General features: G+C 40.1%; 1 protein-coding gene across 1 annotated transcript; it reads right to left on the bottom strand.

The window, feature by feature from the left end:
* Window positions 1-1,311: 1,311 nt before the first annotated feature.
* LOC310692521 (vomeronasal type-2 receptor 26-like) lies at window positions 1,312-13,227 on the bottom strand (the record flags this gene model as incomplete). The annotated part of the gene is made up of 9 exons (XM_083473465.1): window positions 1,312-2,213; window positions 2,998-3,124; window positions 4,731-4,958; window positions 6,843-7,691; window positions 8,033-8,324; window positions 8,833-8,904; window positions 9,859-9,983; window positions 10,921-10,988; window positions 12,669-13,227. The coding sequence occupies 9 exons, from the start codon at window positions 13,225-13,227 to the stop codon at window positions 1,312-1,314; spliced, it is 3,222 nt and encodes a 1,073-aa protein (XP_083329591.1).
* Between the last annotated feature and the right edge of the window lie 5,578 nt (window positions 13,228-18,805).

The following is an 18,805-nucleotide window of genomic DNA, read 5'->3' as shown; positions in this document are numbered from 1 at the left end:
ATTGTAATGGTGGGAAACCTCATCATAGTTTAAAGCTTCAGGTTTATGGTTTTGAAGTTTTGCTAGCACTTAATCACAGGTATGCCCTGTTCCATTTTATGAAAGTGTCCACAAAAGTTTAAATTCAAATTATATGAATTTTGTATGTAAAGTACATATTTAGATATGTACTTTAGAATGTTGTATTATTTTATTGTTGTTAGCCGCCCTGAGCCCTGCTTCAGCTGGGGAGGGCGGGATATAAATAAAAAAATATTTTTTATTATTATTTTGTGTGTACTTCAATTTTAATTTCTTTGTTGAATTTTCTTTTGTAACTAAAAGCTTTCCTAAGATCCTGAACACACTTAGGAAACAGAAACAAAAAACAGCCTCTACATACTAGGTCTTTGGTCAGCTGGTGGGTGGGTGCAATGGCTCTCATAAAAAAACTGATGCAGGATTCCTTTTCAGATGTTCCATTTTCTGAAAGCAAAACTTTACCAAAAAATCTATCACAAATGCATGACCCAAATTTCTTATACCATTCTTGCTCCATCCTCTGTCAGGGGTTGATCTGAATTGAAAGATTGGGGGATGCAATCGCAGGAAGATCAGCTCCCAACAGAAGAGGAGGGGAAATATTTGCCGCCGCCACCCTACTTCCAGCATTTCCAGAAGCAGAGAGACATGCAGTCACAGAGGCTGCTCAGTTGAGAGAAGAGCTACCCAGTTATAAGACAGTAGGTAAGCAACCAGTAGGGAGGGAGCAGCTGGGCGATACATCAATAGAGAGTGGGGGAGAACCCCCTCCCTCCCCCTGAACTCAGAGATCTGAGCATGTCAGAGAACAAAGGAGGAACTTCCCGTGGGCACACTTCTTGCTGCGAAAGTGGGGAGGAGTTAGAGTAGGCAACTGATATCCATGCAGAGGGTTCCTGTTTGTGCTTCTAACACAATGCTGTAATAAAAGGACTATAAATCTACCATATGCTCGTTAATTCTTGTCATTGAGCTACCAGAAGGGAAAAGGGAACTCTCATACTTGACACACTCGTTTTCTTGTCCTCAATCTCATACATACAATTCTTAGTAACATTACACTTTTGTGGGGTATTTTTGGTTACAGTTCCATAGCACAATGATCCTGAATGGAAAAGAAAATATTTCAGGAACAGTTGTGACCAATTCAACTTGTATAATAAATATCAGGGAAGTGAAGAACAATATCCTAGTTTCTAACTTTTACTTATCTTTTACTCAGAATTCAAAATCAGTAATGAGGGACTCATCAATATCTCAGAAGAAATGTATGACATAAACTACTTCCTTCTACTTCCTTCTTCTTGTTAAGTGTTCCTTGTTGTTCAGCTCAGGCTTCATGATAATTATAGAGCATTTTGGAAAAAAGATGCACGCTAATAATCCAGCACTAGAAGCTAAGATGGAGAAGATCTCCACAGCCACCATGTGTTTCCCCTTTGTGCTCAGATAAGTAGGAACAAAAGAGAGCCACACACTGCAAAACACCAACATGCTAAAAGTGATGAACTTGGCTTCATTAAAAGTGTTGGGCAATGCCCTAGCAAGAAAAGCCACAACAAAGCTAACAAGAGCCAGAAGTCCCATGTAACCAAGAACAAAATAAAACATAAGAGCAGACCCTTCATTACATTCAACCACAATTTCTTTAGGCAAAGATTCCATGTTCAAATCTGGGAATGGGGGGTCAATACAGAGCCACACAGTACAAAGAGCTCCTTGAATGAAGGAACAGGAGAAAACAATAGAAGCTGCCAGTCTTTTCCCCACCCAGTTCCTTATCCTGGATCCTGGCTTTGTAGCCATGAATGCTAAAACTACAGTAATAGTTTTGGCCAGCACTGAAGAAACAGCCACAGTGAAAATGATGCCAAAAGCTGTTTGCCTTAGGAGGCAGGTTACTGTTTGAGGTTTCCCAATAAACAGGAAAGAACAGAGGAAGCAGAGCAGGAGGGCAATAAGCAGAGTGTAGCTGAGCCCTCGGTTGTTGGCTTTGACAATGGGAGTGTTGTGGTATTTAATGAACATCACTAGCACCAAAGCTGAGATCACAGAAAATGAAAATACAATGAAAACTAAAGTGATGCTCAAAACATCATTGTAAGCTAAAAAATTTAAAGCCTTTGGTAGACATCCATCTTGGTCTCCATTTGGATACTGATCTTCTGGGCATTCAATACAATTGTCCATTCCTAGAAAAGATAGAATGCATTATGTTGTGGAGATGATGATACATACATCTCTGAAACAAGTACGTAGGTTTCTCTGAATATTGCCTTGAAAAGCAATATTTACAATTCTATAGAATGGTTCTTACACATTTTCAGTATTGTCAGTATGGGGGCCATGGTCCCTCATGAGTAATCTTTTTGGCCTCCATTCCAGTGGTAGGTGAGGCTAGAGACAAACCTAGTTGCATTAGGAGGTCAGAATAGCTGGAGAAACAGATATAACCCTTACATTTATATTTATTCCAGCTGTGCCAAGTTCAAAGGTTTCTACACATACACACATCTCCATCCTCCATCTAGACAAGCAAGAGGCATTTCCACAATTGAAGGACACATTCTAGCCAGGCAAAGCAATCATGGAGGACATGAAGGTAAGCAGATGGCAGTGATTATATGGGGTGAGGAATATGGCTTGGGGAGAGAGCACAAACTAATAAGAGTCCCAAGATCTAGATAGCACTCCTCCCTTTGGCCTTTGTTAAGCTGAATTCATACACAGGAAGGACAGTATGTGCAACTTCACTCTCAACTCAACCCCCCCCACAAAGAATTAATTGTTCAGTGTCTAGTGAAATAGTTCATTATGATGTGTGCTGTTAACATCCACCCTTTAATACAATAGTTAACATTGCTGAGTATATTGTAAAGTTGCTAATATATGCACACAAACCTAATTTAATATTTACAGAAGGTAAGGAAAGTCTAAGAACACTCATTTTAATATGATAATATAGTGGACACTTACCATTTTTGTTAGAAATCTTCCCCTCTGGACATGGGTCACAATCATAGCAACAGAACTGCTCCCCCTCTTTCTTTTTTCTAACAGAACCTGGATGGCAGTTGTCATTACACACTGAAGAGGGAGGCATCTATCCATGAATGCAAGACAGGATAAGCTGAGAGCATGCTTTAATGCAGTGTTTCCCAAACGTTTTTGGGCAACGGCACACCTGTTTACTGAAAAAAAATCTCGCGGCACACCACCATTAAAGCCCCGCCCCGTGACGTCAGCGCGCAGCGTCACGCCGGGAGGGACGCACAAAAGTGAAAGTTTTTTCCCTCGGCAGCTCCTCTCAGCTGCGCTCAATCCGCCTCGGAGCGCAGGAGCGATGCCTCTCTCTGGCTCTCCCTCTGCGCAGGCTGAGGGAGGGAGGGAGGGGCGCGTGTGACCCGTCTCTGCTGGGAGACCAAACCCAGCGAGGCAGAGTCGCGCGGAGGCGCCCAGGCAGCGCTGCCGGCTGCGAGGAGGAGCGCCAGGCAGCAGCAGGAGGCGCGGCCTCTCCTCGCCGCCGCCGCCCCGCCTCTCGCCGCCCGACTCGCCCGCCTCCCTCCAGGCATCTCGCGGCACACCAGCCGATGTCTCACGGCACACTCGTGTGCCGCGGAACACCGGTTGGGAAACACTGCTTTAATGTACAACTAATGGAATCAGGAAAGCACTTTCATATTTTCGTGCTCTCATACATGCCTCAGAAAGTACACAAAAGTGAAAACACCCACTAGTCTCGTGCTGTGTCCATTGGTGCCTTGTAAAGGCAAAAGACTTACAATTTATGACAGCTCAAGCTAAGTATATTAATTGGGTGAATGTGATTGATGTGCATATCTTAATAAATGTTAGGGGGGGGACAAGTGAGCATGAGCTGAGTGAGGTGAGAAAAATCATCTTTTTTCTCTATGTGGTCACAACACACTATTTGCACTGGAAATGAAATACCCAGTGGCACTAGGGAGGCATGAAATTTCGTCTTAGCACATGGACAAATGCACATAAAGGGGCACTTACTTAACTGCAGCTTTTGCACTCCCTGAATATTTTGATGCACTCTCAGCTCAAAAACAAAACAAAACAGTGTTTAGAACTGTACATTTTTTAGAGAAAATAGGTTTACAAACCACTTTCTATCTGTTAATCGCTTTAACAATTAGATTGAATGTCCTTGGGATGTATAGAACCACAGAAATCAATATCTGTGCATAGAAGCCATTATGAGCTATTAATATATACTAAAACTATATTCTTGAAAATGCTTTGTTCCTGTTGTAATCGGATAATTTCTGAAGGCAATGATAGCTTGAATTAATGATTTTCCCTTTTCTTCAAAGAACCAAAGGTCCAAATTGGGTGTGATGTGTCATGTGTAATTGTGTCAGTACAATCTCTATCTCTCTCTCTCTCTCTCTCTCTCTCTCTCTCTCTCACACACACACACACACACACACACACACACACACCAGTATTTGTCAGAGGAACTGTGAGGGAGTGTGTTCCTTTGCTGTACATTGAAGAACTATATGGATGCTTGTGCCTTCCAAGAGCAGTAGCAGCTCTATTCAAATATGTTTGTAAATAGCTTTAAAGACCTAAACATTGGATAAATAAATGAGCAATCCAGGATTGCTCCTGGGTCAGTCATTACTCATGAGTTTGGTTCCCCCCCCAAAAAACCAAAAGAACCAAAAGTCAGACACTACCTGGTTAAACATCTTGTGCCATGTGATGATCTCCTCATGAAGAGAAAACTTTTTGTCTGGTAAGGCCCATGAATCAATCCTTCCTACTTTCACCCTCGAGAAAGACCTATTTGGGAAAGTAATCCAGTTTATAATATCAAATCTGCTTTCTAATTCACCTCGCTCATCCAGAGAAACCTGATCCCCAGCACTGTTGTTGAAAGTGATTCTCCTCAAGAAGGGATGGAGCTATAATCAAAGAGGAATAATAATAATAATAATAATTCATGCTTCACTTAATTTTCTTTGTTCATTATCATGTAAAATACTGCTGTCTGACATTTTCTAAGAGTTAGCCTAACAGTAATGTTAAAAAACATAGAGCATATTCAAACTATAAAAAACATAAGCAGATATATCAATACAAACCAGAAGCAGCACTATAAGAAGAGGCCTATCAAGGGTAACAAATAACTATACAGTGGTGCCCCGCAAGACGAAATTAATTCGTTCCGCAATTTTTGTTGTCTAGCGAATTTTTCGTCTTGCGAAGCACGAAATCCCATAGGAATGCATTGAAAATCAATTAATGCATTCCTATGGTCAAAAAAAGTCCAAACAAAGCCAAATTTGGTACAACAACAGTTTATTAACTGCTCTTTAAAGTCACACATACTGTAAAGAGCAGTTCAAAAATTTAAGGGAAAATAAATTAACTTTATAAACAAAACATGTCTTTGTTTTTAGTCAAAGAAAAAAAAGTCGCGAGACGTTTTCGTCTTGCGAAGCAAGCCCATACGGGAAATTCGTCTTGCGAGGCAAATCGCGAACGGAAAAACCTTTCGTCTAGCGAGTTTTTTGTCTTGCGAGGCATTCGTCTTGCGGGGCACCACTGTATATGATTCAAATATCATATGAAGAAGAAGCACTCTCATTTATCATCTTAACCTAAGGAGAGAAGGGGCAATGTGAGGCTTCACTTGAAAAGAAGTTCCACAGATTAGACATCACCACAAAAAAGGCACTGCTTTGGAAATCAACCCACTGCATTTCAGATGATGAGAAAACACACAGCACTGCTTACACAAAGGACCTGGATGGATGGGCAGGTTCAGACAAGAGATGGTGATACCTGATGCTTTCTTGGTAGATCTCTTGTTTTACTGATGCCTGTAGTTACCAATTAGGCTGGTAAGCAGTTAGGCTCAAGTACATAGTCTGACAGCAGACAATGCATCCACCATCCTAAAGGTGAACAAATATATTCATTACCTGGATGGGAGACTACTTGTCAATCCTTTCTTAGTTTATGTGACTTTCATGATGGAAGAAAGGCAGGATATGACTAAAGAAGTAAGCAAATAAACATAAGTACACATCTGTGTTCTTTTCTATTGAGGATAAATAAATCACCCTTGATCATGCCTTTGTTGAGAGAGGCAACCCCATCAATTTGTAGTGGCTTCCTGTATTTATTTATCTTTCATAAAATAAAAAACCCACCTTTCACTATCTAGATCTCAAAGCAGCTTAGAATGAAAAAAAAGCAATATACAACATGTAAAACATAAATAAAACTTAATAAATGAAAAAACCTCAGAAATTAAAAATCTCAAAAATGTGAACTAACACACTCTCTCTCTCTTTCTCTCTCTCTCTCTCTCTCTCTCTCTATATATATATATATATATAACATCAGGGAAGCATTCTTAATCCAAAGGCATCCTGAAATGAAATTGTTTTAATCATGCATCTTAAAATCAGTGGGGATGGTCCCTGTCTAACTTCTTGTATGAACAGGTTTCCATCAAGTTGGACCCACAAAACTGAAGACAGAACTCCTTGTTGACATAGGTCATGCTTCAAGCCCATTATTTCAGGAGACTATAATAAAAGAAAGATGTGGGTTCATTCATTCTCCAAAAGCAATAAATGTTTGCCCATGTGCTACTCCAACACAGTGACAGGAAATGTGTGCTTTCCTGCACTACATATATATTTTCATCCAATAAGAAGAATAGCTGAGCGGTTAGAGCTGGAAATGTTCAATTTTCTGTACCTCATCATCACAGATCATATTTGGACTTAAAGGTGTTTTGTGATTGTAGAGATGTTTTGGTTATGAGGTAATACCTGCCATGGTTGTGGGGTTGGAAGTGCTGTCACCCCTCTTTTCTTGTGATTCAATGAGTACATAGCATGTAAAGCATGGGCTATCACATAAACAGCATTGTATATACTATAGCTTTGAGAAGTCATGCTCATTTCAAAAAATGGTCCAGAAAGGCTGTCTAGCTTTTCCTTCCCTGTGCAAATTCCATCACTTTCTGCAGCCACTTGAGAATCTGAAAGTAAGCAGTCAAAAGCCTGCTGCCAGAAGTCCTTTATAAAACCATCACGATTCAGTGAATGAGGATTTAATGTCTTAAGGAAATTTTGAAAGTCCTCTATCTGATTGGTGTGAACTGCAAAAGACAAGGCTCCCTGAAAGACATCTATACTCCAGCTCCTGTGAAACTGTACTGCTGGAAAGTCCCATTGGGCTGTCATGATCCACACTCTGCCAAGGGACGTCTCGGCTATATTATCTCTTTCCACTTGATACAATAAATATATCAAACGCAATATAGACATAGTTTCTGAAAACACAATAATTGTTTTCACTTTAGTGTCGTTAACAAGGCAAAGCCTATCCGCTTCCACTTGGTACCTATCCATTAATTGAGAAAAGTCTGTCAGGGCTGGTGTTCTATCAGTGAAACCCAAGCAGATGCCATTCTGGGAGAGTTTGGGTATCAAGAGCTGTACAAAACTTTCGCCTTTGTCATCATCTGATGTGAAAATTCCAACCCAAGTCCACTGGAAATGCAGAAGTAGTTTGACAACTCCCAAGTACTGATTCTCTTCATTGGGGACCACCCGATAGAGGAAAGGGAACTGGCTTGTAGCACTCAGAGAAGGACCAAACAGGAAATAAGAGAGCTACAAAAAGAAATGTATTGTTGAAACCAAGTCAAATATTGTGAACTTTCAGAAAGGTTGAAAGGAGAGAATAATGTTTCGTCCTCTCTTCACCCATTTCCTCATATTTTTTTCACTAGAATTTGGAACTAGTTTTTCTGCATTTTCTGGTGCTATTAGTACCAGACTCCCTATCTTACAATGCTGAGCAAACACAGGGGTGAGTGACACTATGCCTTGAGAGCAAAGATGTAGTTTGTAATTATGCAGCTTATGCCATAACAATATACCTCCTCTTTTCTTAAGCATTTTTCTATATACTCTATCTGCAAAATATCACATGCTTCGCATACATATCCCACCTGAGGAATCTTATAGTTGCTTAAGATGGTGGTCATGTAAAGAGAGGTTTCAGACTCAAGTGCCCCAATAGCAGCTATCAGATTCTTCTGTTTGTCACAGTTGTAGTTGGGGACCATCCTTTTCACTTGAAAGAGAAGATTTAGGGTAGTCTGGTAAGTTATCTTTTCATTGAAGTAGCTGTCATAGATGTGGAATCCCAGTGTAACATTTGGCAAGATCCTGGGATTCTCATTGATCTCTTTGACTGCAAACACCAAAGCCAGGACATGCTGGTAGTTTTTTATCACTACGCTGCAATCAGAACATAGGCCATATAACATGAATATCTGAGCTATCATGAACCCACAAGTCCACACTGTTCTTGCAGAGACATCTGTTTTTCCGCATGACATATCTTTTTTTAAAAAATAACATAGAGAGGCAGGCATTCTGTTCATTTTCTGAAGCTCTGTCCGCATTAAGCAGCACAAAGTTTGTCCAACTTTTGAGAAGGCAGAATTGTCAGTTCTGCCTTCACCTCAAAAGAAATGATGTACATTTATACTTTAGAAACACAATTAATTGTTTTAGTCATTTTCTTTTAACATGTTTGCATATTGATAATGCCCTCTTTTAGGTGACTAACACAATAAATAAATAATGAAACAAATATATGAATGGTACTGTTATTATATCAACCCCTTTAATAATCTATGAAAGGATACCATTCACTCTGAAAATTTAGCTTATGCTGTAAAATTACTTTTGGACTGTTAATTTGTCAAAATCATTATGGGTTGTATGAAACTAGATGACTAACCCTAAATTAGAAATGTCTATTAATTTCATTGAATCTATTTGAGTAGGACTAGCACTGGCTATCACCCTATATCTGGAACAAAATAAAGAAAGGAGAGTATATGACAGCAGAGACAGACAAACTGATGATAAAATCAAGTGGATATTGTGAAAACCATGGAGAAATGTGTTCTGGCAGAGAAATTGTTGGTGTGTGGAGCTGATAAAAGGGGGATGGCAAACTGAGAAAGGAACTAACTAGTCTCTTAAACATACATGTATGTATGTAGGTATGTATGTATGTATGTATGTATGTATAATTATATATATTGCAAGGATACAGGAAAAGCATATTTTCCTGATATCAAAGAGACATTTCAAACATTATTTACACTTAGGGATTACAAGAACTTTACCCATGGATATCTCACATGGGTAAAGAAAGCCAAAGAATGATGATATACTCAGAACTAAAGAAGATGTTAAGGGTCTCATTTCCCAAGAAACCAGAGATGTTTTTATTGAGTATAGTAGAGGGGGAAATACCCAAGAAAGTACTTAGCATTTTCCTCTGTGCAATAACAGTGGCCAGAATCATTTATGTCCAAAGGTGGAAGGACAAAAATAGTCCCGCAAAAATAGACTGGCAGAATAAGCTAAGAGAATTCGCGGAGCTAGCAATGTTAACTGTAAAGAAAAGAAATCAGAATGAATCAGATATAAAAGAAGAGTAGGAATACTTTGACAAATATTTAAAGTAATATAACAATCATATAAACCTCCAAGTGGGATTAGATATATGAGCAGCAGTAATATAAGCAGAAGAAGGGTGTTAAATAAGGAGATGCAGCTTAACAAGGACTAAATAAGACCCCACATAGGGGTGTGCATAGAAGTCAAAGAATGTAAGATAAACAATTGGCAACTGCATAACTCATATACTAAGATATGTAAAATGCATAAATAAAATATAAATAATAAATAAATGGGAATGGGATTATTATAGCCTGTCTATAAATGCTTTTATAGGAAACAAGAAATTCCTTACAGGGGTTCTTCAAAAAGCATTTCATTGGGATGTTGATCAAAGTTCACAAAGTCAGAAAAGGGGAGAGACTGAGACACGATGCTGCCAATGATGAGGTCGCCTGACTGATAATATTCATGTGGGATCTGGAGGGGATCACTTATGGTGCAAATAAAGGGAAGTGCCTTGCAATCAGTTAGGGGAAGAAGCACCAACCATACAAGCAGTAGCCACAGCAACAGAATCAGCATTGCACCACTCAAGGTGCAGCAAAATCCACTCCTCCGATCTAATTCATAAGTGTCCAATCAATTTACGGCAAGTGGTCACTGAGTATTCCAGTTCCGCTAGCCAAAAGTGATACTTTATGGCCTGTAAAACCCTAGCAACCTAGTTCGTCCAATCTGTCACTCCACAGTCTGAAAAAGCCAGGGACATGGCTGCTTATTGTGAGAGTGGTCACTAAAAAAGCCATGCCATCCTTGGCTATAAGGCAGATCACCATAATTTTACATAATTGCAGAGATCACAATTAGATACCCCAAAGCATTCTGCTCACAAGGGACAGAGCAGATGAAGAAAGTGTATCTGTGTCATCACACATCTTTTTGTTTATTAATTCAGGAGCAACACCTGGGCTTACTGTGATACTGAGCAAGAAAATGCTCCCAGAAGAATTAGGTCTCTGGCGTAAACCATAGAGGAGGGATGAGGAATGCTCTGAAAGTGGTTGGACTCCAGCCACTTTAGCCCCAATCAGTATGGCCTATGCGGCCAATAGTAAGGGAAGACAGGTGCTGTAGTCCATTAATATCTGAAGGGCCACAGGTTTTCTGTTATTGCCCTAGAGAAAGTGGAAAGACTTGGAGTAGAAATGGATGTACGAATGATGTCTTTTCTCTGCTCCTATGCATAGGCTTACAATTGTGCAGTCTTCTGGCTGCTTGTAATATATATTAAGAAACTTCCTCTGTCATTTTGATATTGCATGAGGGATTTTTATGAGGATTTCATAAATCACATTTTATATTCCAAGGATTATATAATCAAGCATGTGATGGTCCCGTGTACATGGAAACATACCTGTGTGGTCTGCAGTGCAAACATCCTTGCACCATTTATATTCACTACTATCCCTGAATGATTGTTAACTGTGGAAAAATCCAAGTTCAAGCAATTTTTAGTTTGTATTCCACACTGTTCTAATGATTATGTTCACCTTGTTGGCACCCCATGTTTCAAGGTGTTACTGGTAATAGTTTAGAACTCATAAGTGCCAACTCCCTGGGGCCCTGGGTGCCCAGGTACCCACAAAATTCCCCATGAAGGGGCCGGGCACCCACAAATTTCAGTGCCAGGGCCATGCAGGTTGCATGGCACCCATGGTCTCAGGCACCCACAGTTACAGGGCCAAGCTGGCACTTCTTGGATGAATACAATGCAGGCAGTTCTATCTACTGTGACAGCAACTCTCCAAGACTTGTAGGGAAGGTCTCTTTTTAAGCCAAGGCTTTGGGATCTTTTTCATTAAACATGAGCCTTAACCTCTGTGAATTATTTGATCTAATGCAGTTCCTTTAGAAATATCATAATCCTCTCTGCCAATACCAATCATTCAGGCATTATAAATCTGTTCATATCCTCTTCCTGCACAGATGAGGGCATGGGATGGGTGGTGGAAAGTTTCCTTTCTCCATTTCTATTCATCAACTGGGAGACTCAGGTGCTTTTCTCATGCCTGTAACTTTGCTATATAACATCCAATTTACATGGCATTTGTGGAAACCTAAATTTAAAGTGATACTAATCTCAAATAAATCCATAAGCGGTTATGCTTATTCACACTCACAAAAAATTCCTCAGATATTTGTTTCATTCTACCTGGGATGCGGGTAGCGCTGTGGGTTAAACCACAGAGCCTAGGGCTTGCTGATCAGAATGTTGGCGGTTCGAATCCCTGCGACGGGGTGAGCTCCCATTGCTCGGTCCCTGCTCCTGCCAACCTGGCAGTTCAAAAGCACACCAAAGGGCAAGTAGATAAATAGGTGCCGCTCCAGCGGAAAGGTAAACGGCATTTCCGTACGCTGCTCTGGATTGCCAGAAGCAGCTTAGTCATGCGGGCCACATGACCCGGAAGCTTTACACTGGCTGCCTCGGCCAATAAAGCGAGATAAGCACCGCAACCCCAGAGTTGGTCACGACTAGACCTAATGGTCAGGGGTCCCTTTACCTTTATCTGCCATTTCAAGTGTTAAGCAGGTGTTTTAGAAATTCAGTTTTTTAAAATAGATAAATAAAATGATTGCAAAAGATATATTGAGGGAATATTGCATATATCTATGGAGTTCTGTTATGTGTCCAATGGACCCCTGCTCAACTCAGGTGGAGACAGCCCTGGATCATCAGGAGAAAAACCAGCACAGAATTCCAAACCAGTAAAGAGGAAGTCACATCAATATCTCAAAAGAAATATATGACCCAAGCTACTAACTTCTACTTATTTCTCTTTGTGAGATACTTCTTGTTCAGCTCAGGCTTCATGACAATAATATAACATTTAGGAAAAAAGATACAACCCAATAATCCAGCACTAGAGGCTAAGATGGAGAAGATCTCCACAGCCACCATGTATTTTCCCTTTGTGCTCAGGTAAGTTGGCACAAAAGACACCCACACACTGCAAAACACCAACATGCTGAAAGTGATGAACTTGGCTTCATTAAAAGTACTGGGCAATGCCCTAGCAAGAAAAGCCACAACAAAGCTGACAAGAGCCAGAAACCCCAGGTACCCAAGAACAGAAGAAAACATAGGGACAGACCCTTCATTACATTCAACCACAATTTCTTTAGCCAAAGTGTCCATGTCCAAATATGGGAACGGAGGAGCAGTAAGGAGCCACACAGTACAAAGAGCTCCTTGAATGACGGTGCAAGAGAAAACAATAGAAGCTGCCAGTCTTTTCCCCACCCAGTTCCTTATCCTGGATCCTGGTCGTGTGGCCATGAATGCCAAAATCACAGTGATGGTTTTTGCCAACACACATGAAACAGCCACGGTGAAAATCATGCCAAAAGCTGTTTGCCTTAGAAGGCAGGTCACTGTCTGAGGTCTTCCAAAGAAAAGCAAGGAGGAGAGGAAGCAAAGCAAGAGGGCGATGAGCAGAGTAAATGTGAGGCCACTATTGTTGGCTTTGACAATGGGAGTTTTCTGGTATTTAATGAATATTGATAGCATCAAAGCTGTGATCACAGAAAATGAAAATGCCATGAAAGCTAAAGTGATGCTCAACTTTTCATCGTAAGACAGAAAGTGTAACATCTTGGGGAGACATCCATCTTGCTCTTCATTTGGATACTGATCTTCTGGGCAGTTTATACATTTGTCCATCTCTGGGGATAAAACATACAATCACAAATCAATTCACTGAAACTAGTACATAGGTAAATGTCTGAATGAGAAGGAATTCTGGAAGCACAATCTTCACAATCATGCAGAAAGAGCATTCCACATGCGCATATGGTGTTAGGCCTATAAAATTACAATAAACATATACAAAGTTTAACATTGCAAACTCAATTATCCAAGTCCACACAAACCTAACTGAGCCATGGAGGTGAAGAGGAATTCATGCTCATATGACAACATGGTTGATACTTGCCTTTTGGGTTAGAAATCTTCCCTCCTGCACATGTGTCACAATCGCAGCAACAGAATGGCTCCCCCTCCTTCTTTTTTCTCACAAACCCAGGATGACACACGTTATTACACACAGAAGAAGGTGGTATCTATTCAGAAATGCAAGCAAAGAAATGGCTAGTACATTTAAGGGTGTGCATCGATAGGGGTGTTCTGAATGAGATTTTCACATGCCCAAATTAAAGGTGTCTTGAATTGGATCATGAATTCTCTATTCTGGTCATAGGGTGCCAAAAATTGCCACCCCTTTAAACAAATGCTGCATCCCCTCCCCATGGGTATATTTTACATTTGGTTTTACCATCACTGTTATCTCCTTGCAGGAGGAACATAGGAAGGAAGCATAGGAAACTGCCCTCTACGTTGATCCAATTGGCTCAATATTGTTTTATGACTCTTCTCCAGGGAGAGATTTAGTCCAGCAAGAAGAGGCTGTCTTCCCAAAACTCCATGACGTACTCAGAAAACAAGCTGTATCAATGATTCTGGGAATAACAGGGTTTTCACTGGGCCATGACATTTCCCCACCCAACACTTTAATAGGGATCAGTGACCTCTTTTGACCACCACCCGTTCCCACATGGGATTCAGTATCTCTCTTTAATGGAGAACAGGCTGTATCTGCAAAACACAGATACACGATTAATCTTTTAGCTGGTACATAGTTGTTGTATATACTGATCTCCATCAATCAGTCACATGGAAAGTATTGGCATAAGAGGCTGGGGGTCACTTGGAAGCAAAACAAGTTCAGCCTTTCTGGGTTACGATATCTACTCCTACAGTGCACAAAGAATCACTATGATGGCTCCATTGATGCCCCACAAAAGTCTAGTGTGTTATATGACAAGGGACAAATTAAACATGAAACATATATTTCCACTTTAGTTATCTCTAGCATTGACACTTCATAACTATTTCAACGCAGTTCTCATCTTTAATTAAAGTTATAAATGACTATCTTAAAGAAAATATTTTTTTTATTTTAAAGAATAAGTGCATTTGCTCAAGATTTTTAATGCAGTTCTTTGAACTGTTTAACACTGCAGATTAATCAAAAACAGCACAGAACAAATAAACAGTGGTGCTCTGAACTGATACAGACTCTTTCTACACTCAACCCAATGCCGCATGGTTATTCAGAACACCTAATACCTCTATTACATTTTTTAAAAATATTTAATTTAATTGCATTCAAACCATTAACATCATTTACAGTTGGGCACAAATAATCTTCTCATATGGGAAGAATGGTCCCTAGAACGGGAAGCCCCAAACTTCCTTGATTCCAGGTCATACATAATTTCAGAAAAACGACATAATATTTTGCAGAATAATACTTTATTTCATACCAATAGTTCACAACTTTTGCTGTGCTCAGTGTTGACTGTTGATGCTATGTACACTCCACAGAGATCTACTTTAAAATTTAAAAGGTAGCTAAAAATCGATTGGATGAAAATACTTTGAGTGAGGGTGGCAATGTATTCTACACTGGAAATTTTTCATCTTTATGTATGATATACTATTTTGAAATATATTGTAAAGCATCTTAAAGCCCTAAATTATTGGATATACATCTGGCAAATAAATAGATGAACAAATACATTGAGGATACCCACTAGAATATTCACTGATATTTTGTACCTGAAACCAAAATTCAGGCCCTACCTGCTTAAACACTTTGTGCCATGTGATGCTTTCCTCATTAATGGTGAACTGTCTGCCTCCCCATAGATCCATCCTCCCTACTTTCACCTTCATGAAAGATCGATTTGGGAAAGTAACCCAGTTTATAAGATCAAATCCACTTTCTAATTCACCTTTCTCATTCAGAGACACCAGGTCACCAATGCTGTTATTAAAAAAGATTCTCCTCAAGAAGTGATGAAGCTAAATTTGAAAAAGCAAAATCAATTTAAGAAAAATAGAGAAAAGACAATAAGGTTTTTTTACTCCATCATTGTTTCTATCTTTGTTTTGATGATAACTATATTCCACCTTTCCATCCATCAGGCTCTAAAATACTATTTAAAAACAATATAAAGGCAATAGTTACAATTAAGAGTATATGCTAATGAGAAGATTCAGTTCTTTTGTCAAAAGCAACAAATAAAGATTTATTGCAAAAAAAAGAGAGAGAATAAGACAAAAGGAGAAACTTCATTTCAGACCCTGACTCAGTGCTTTGCAGTGTAGCTGATTTGGAGACTTCTCAATTTGACTCAGGAAATGGGGGCATCTGCTTCATTTTGCCTTCCTCCATTCACTTCTGGGAAATCATAAAATCTATAGAATTTCCTTTTAACAAATAAATTTATCAATGGCATTTGAAGGTATAATAGTTGGTAAACCTGCCAAATTACGGATGATCAGGACTAGGGATTTTCATGCTAGATGCCTCTAAACTTTAATCCCATTTTAATGTACATTTATAAGCACCATTCAAAATGTTTGTTTTGACCTTCAAAGTCCTAAACAGCTTTTACCCTGTATACATGAAGGAGCGTCTCCACCCTCATTGTTCACCCAGACACCGAGGTCCACCTCCACAGGCCTTCTGGTAGTTCCTTCATTACCAGAAGTGAAATTACAAGGAACAAGACAGAATGACTTCTCGGTAGTCACATCCACCCTGTAGAATGCCCTCTCGTCAGATGTCAAAGAGTATAAAAAGCCATATCAGTTGATGTAGATATTTGAAGGAAGCCCTGTTTCAGTAAGCTATTAATGGTTGGTGTGTTCCCTCCCCTCAGTATTTTTGTTGGAAGATGCCAAGAGTTGCGGGGGTGTAAGAAATATATTATGGGGGTGGTGGTGATAATGGTGCATGGCCAGCCTATCCTATTTCCTGAAATGAACAAAATGAATATGGTGGTGGTCATGAAGATGGTGGTGACGTTGCAGGTCCAGCTTATATTATTTCAGCAAATGCACAAAATGAGAATGTGCTGCTCCACCACCAAAGCCTAAGTTACTGGAGTCACTGCCCCATCGGATTCCAACACCTGAGGGAGCTGCTTCAGTCTGCTTTATGGGCAGGCAGGCAGGCCCTGGTATTAAACATCTTCTCATGATTGTCAAAATGCTTTGGTTAATGAATAATCACCTGCCATGGTTGTGAGTTTGGAAGTGCTGCCACTGCTTTGTGCTTCAGATTCAATGCATACAATGCATGTAAAGCATGGGCTAACACGTAGGCAGCATTGTATATACTGTAGCTTTGGGGAGTCATGCTCATTTCAAAAAATGGTCCTGGGAGACTCTCCAGCTTTTCCTGACCGGTGCAAGTTCCATTGCTCTCTTCAGACTCCTGGGAATCTGGAAGTAAGCAGTCAAAAGCCTGCTGCCAAAAGTCCTTGATAAAACTGTCTCCACTGAGTGAGTAAGGATTTAAAGGCTGAATGAAATTATGAAATTCCTCTATCTGATTGGTGTGAACAGCAACAGACAGGGCTCCATGAAAGACTTCTATACTCCATTTTTTGTTAAACTGTACTGCTGGGAAGTCCCATTCAGCTGTCAAGATCCATACTCTTCCTAAATATGTCTCTACCTTATTCACAGTTTGTATTTGATACAGCAATAATATCAAATGAAGTATAGATAAAGTTTCTGCAAATACAATAATTGCTTTTGCTTTGTGGTTTTTAACAAAGCAGGCCATATCCCCTTTTGTATGGTACTCATTAAGCAATTTAGAAAAGTCTGTCGGGGATGGCATTCTGTCAGTGAAAGCCAAACAGATGCCATTCTGGGAAAGCTTTGGAACCAAGGTCTGCATAAAATTCTCTCCTTTATCATTGCCTGATGTAACGATGCCAACCCATGTCCACTGGAAATGCAAAAGTAATTGGATAATCAAATAGTACTGATTCTCTTCATTAGGAACCACACGGTAGATGAAAGGGAACTGGGTTTTCATACTCTGAGAGGGACCAAATAAGAAATAAGAGACCTACAATAAAATAAAATAAAAAATATATTGCTGACAACAAATCAGAAGTGTAGTGTGCTTTCTGAGAGGGTGCTTTCTGGAGAAATATTATTTTTCCCTCCCACAATAATTTTTCACATTTTTTTTAGGGTTTGGAACTGCTTTGTCCACATTCCTTCATTATGACTATTAATAGTAGATTTTCCATCTCGTAATGTTGGGGACCTGAAAGTGGTTCTGGGTCAAAGGTTGGACATGAAACTCTACAGTAGCTCATCTTTCAAGCAGTTATCAATTATTTTTCTTAAGGGTAGAAATGTCTCTGTCTAGATTCTAGGATGTGAAAAGCAGAAATGCTGAGAAGAACCTTTAGTCTATCTTCCAAAATGGGGTGGGGGGGCGTGAAGCAGTGACCCACGCCCCCCCCCTTGGGGCAGTGATACCAGGGTTCCCCATAAAAGGGGTATTGAGGGGAGGCATTGGCCATATTCCGAGAGGTTGTCATTGCTTTCCTCTCCAAAGGCGGTGAAACGGGGGGGGGGGTGCTCTCTGCTTGAACATATGTTCTCCAAAGCCAGCCCAATCCCCACATATTCTGGATAACCGTTAAGTCTCCCAGATCTCCAGCTGGGGACTTGGAAGGATAAATGCCCTATGCCTGAGCCAAGGTCTCTCTACATCTGAAACTTTAAATAAAGTTGTGGCCAATTTTAATCCCATAGCAACTTGTCTTGAGTCATTATTCCGCTCAGGGGTCGCCTGGGGTTGGTGGGACTCCGCCTGTCCACGCAATGCTGAGAAGATCTTTCCTGAGTTAAGTCAATAGAGTGGTACCTCAGGTTACAAAGCCCTTGGGTTACAAACACTTCGGGTTACAGACTCCGCTAACCTGGAAGTAGTACCTCGGGTTACGAACTACACCTTAGAAGGAGAACAGAAATTGCACTCTGGCATTGTGGAAGCAGCAGGAGGCCCTATTAGCTAAAGTGGTACCTCAGGTTAAGAACAGTTTCAGTTAAAAAGGGACCTCTGGAACAAATTAAGTTCGCAACTAGAGGTACCACTGTATAGCACTATGGAAAAAGATACAGGATTTGTGACTCCTTGTGTGTAGCAGCACCGAACAATCATTTATTGACTGGTATTCTTCCTCACTCTTTCAATATGCTTGTCCAGATCAGCATTGATTAAGAGATTACTGGTTATGGTGCAACCCAGGTAGACAAAATTGTCTACCACCCTATGTGTGTGGTACTTGTATATTCCAAGTATCATTAGGCAAGATATACCACCGTGAGTCGTCCCACCCCTGGCACTTTATTTTCCCTCAGA

This window comes from Podarcis liolepis (assembly GCF_965112155.1).
Source record: "Podarcis liolepis genome assembly, chromosome: 13".
Classification (NCBI taxonomy): domain Eukaryota; kingdom Metazoa; phylum Chordata; class Lepidosauria; order Squamata; family Lacertidae; genus Podarcis; species Podarcis liolepis.
Note: the sequence above shows the minus strand (reverse complement) of the source record. Positions and strands in the feature narration are given on the sequence as shown.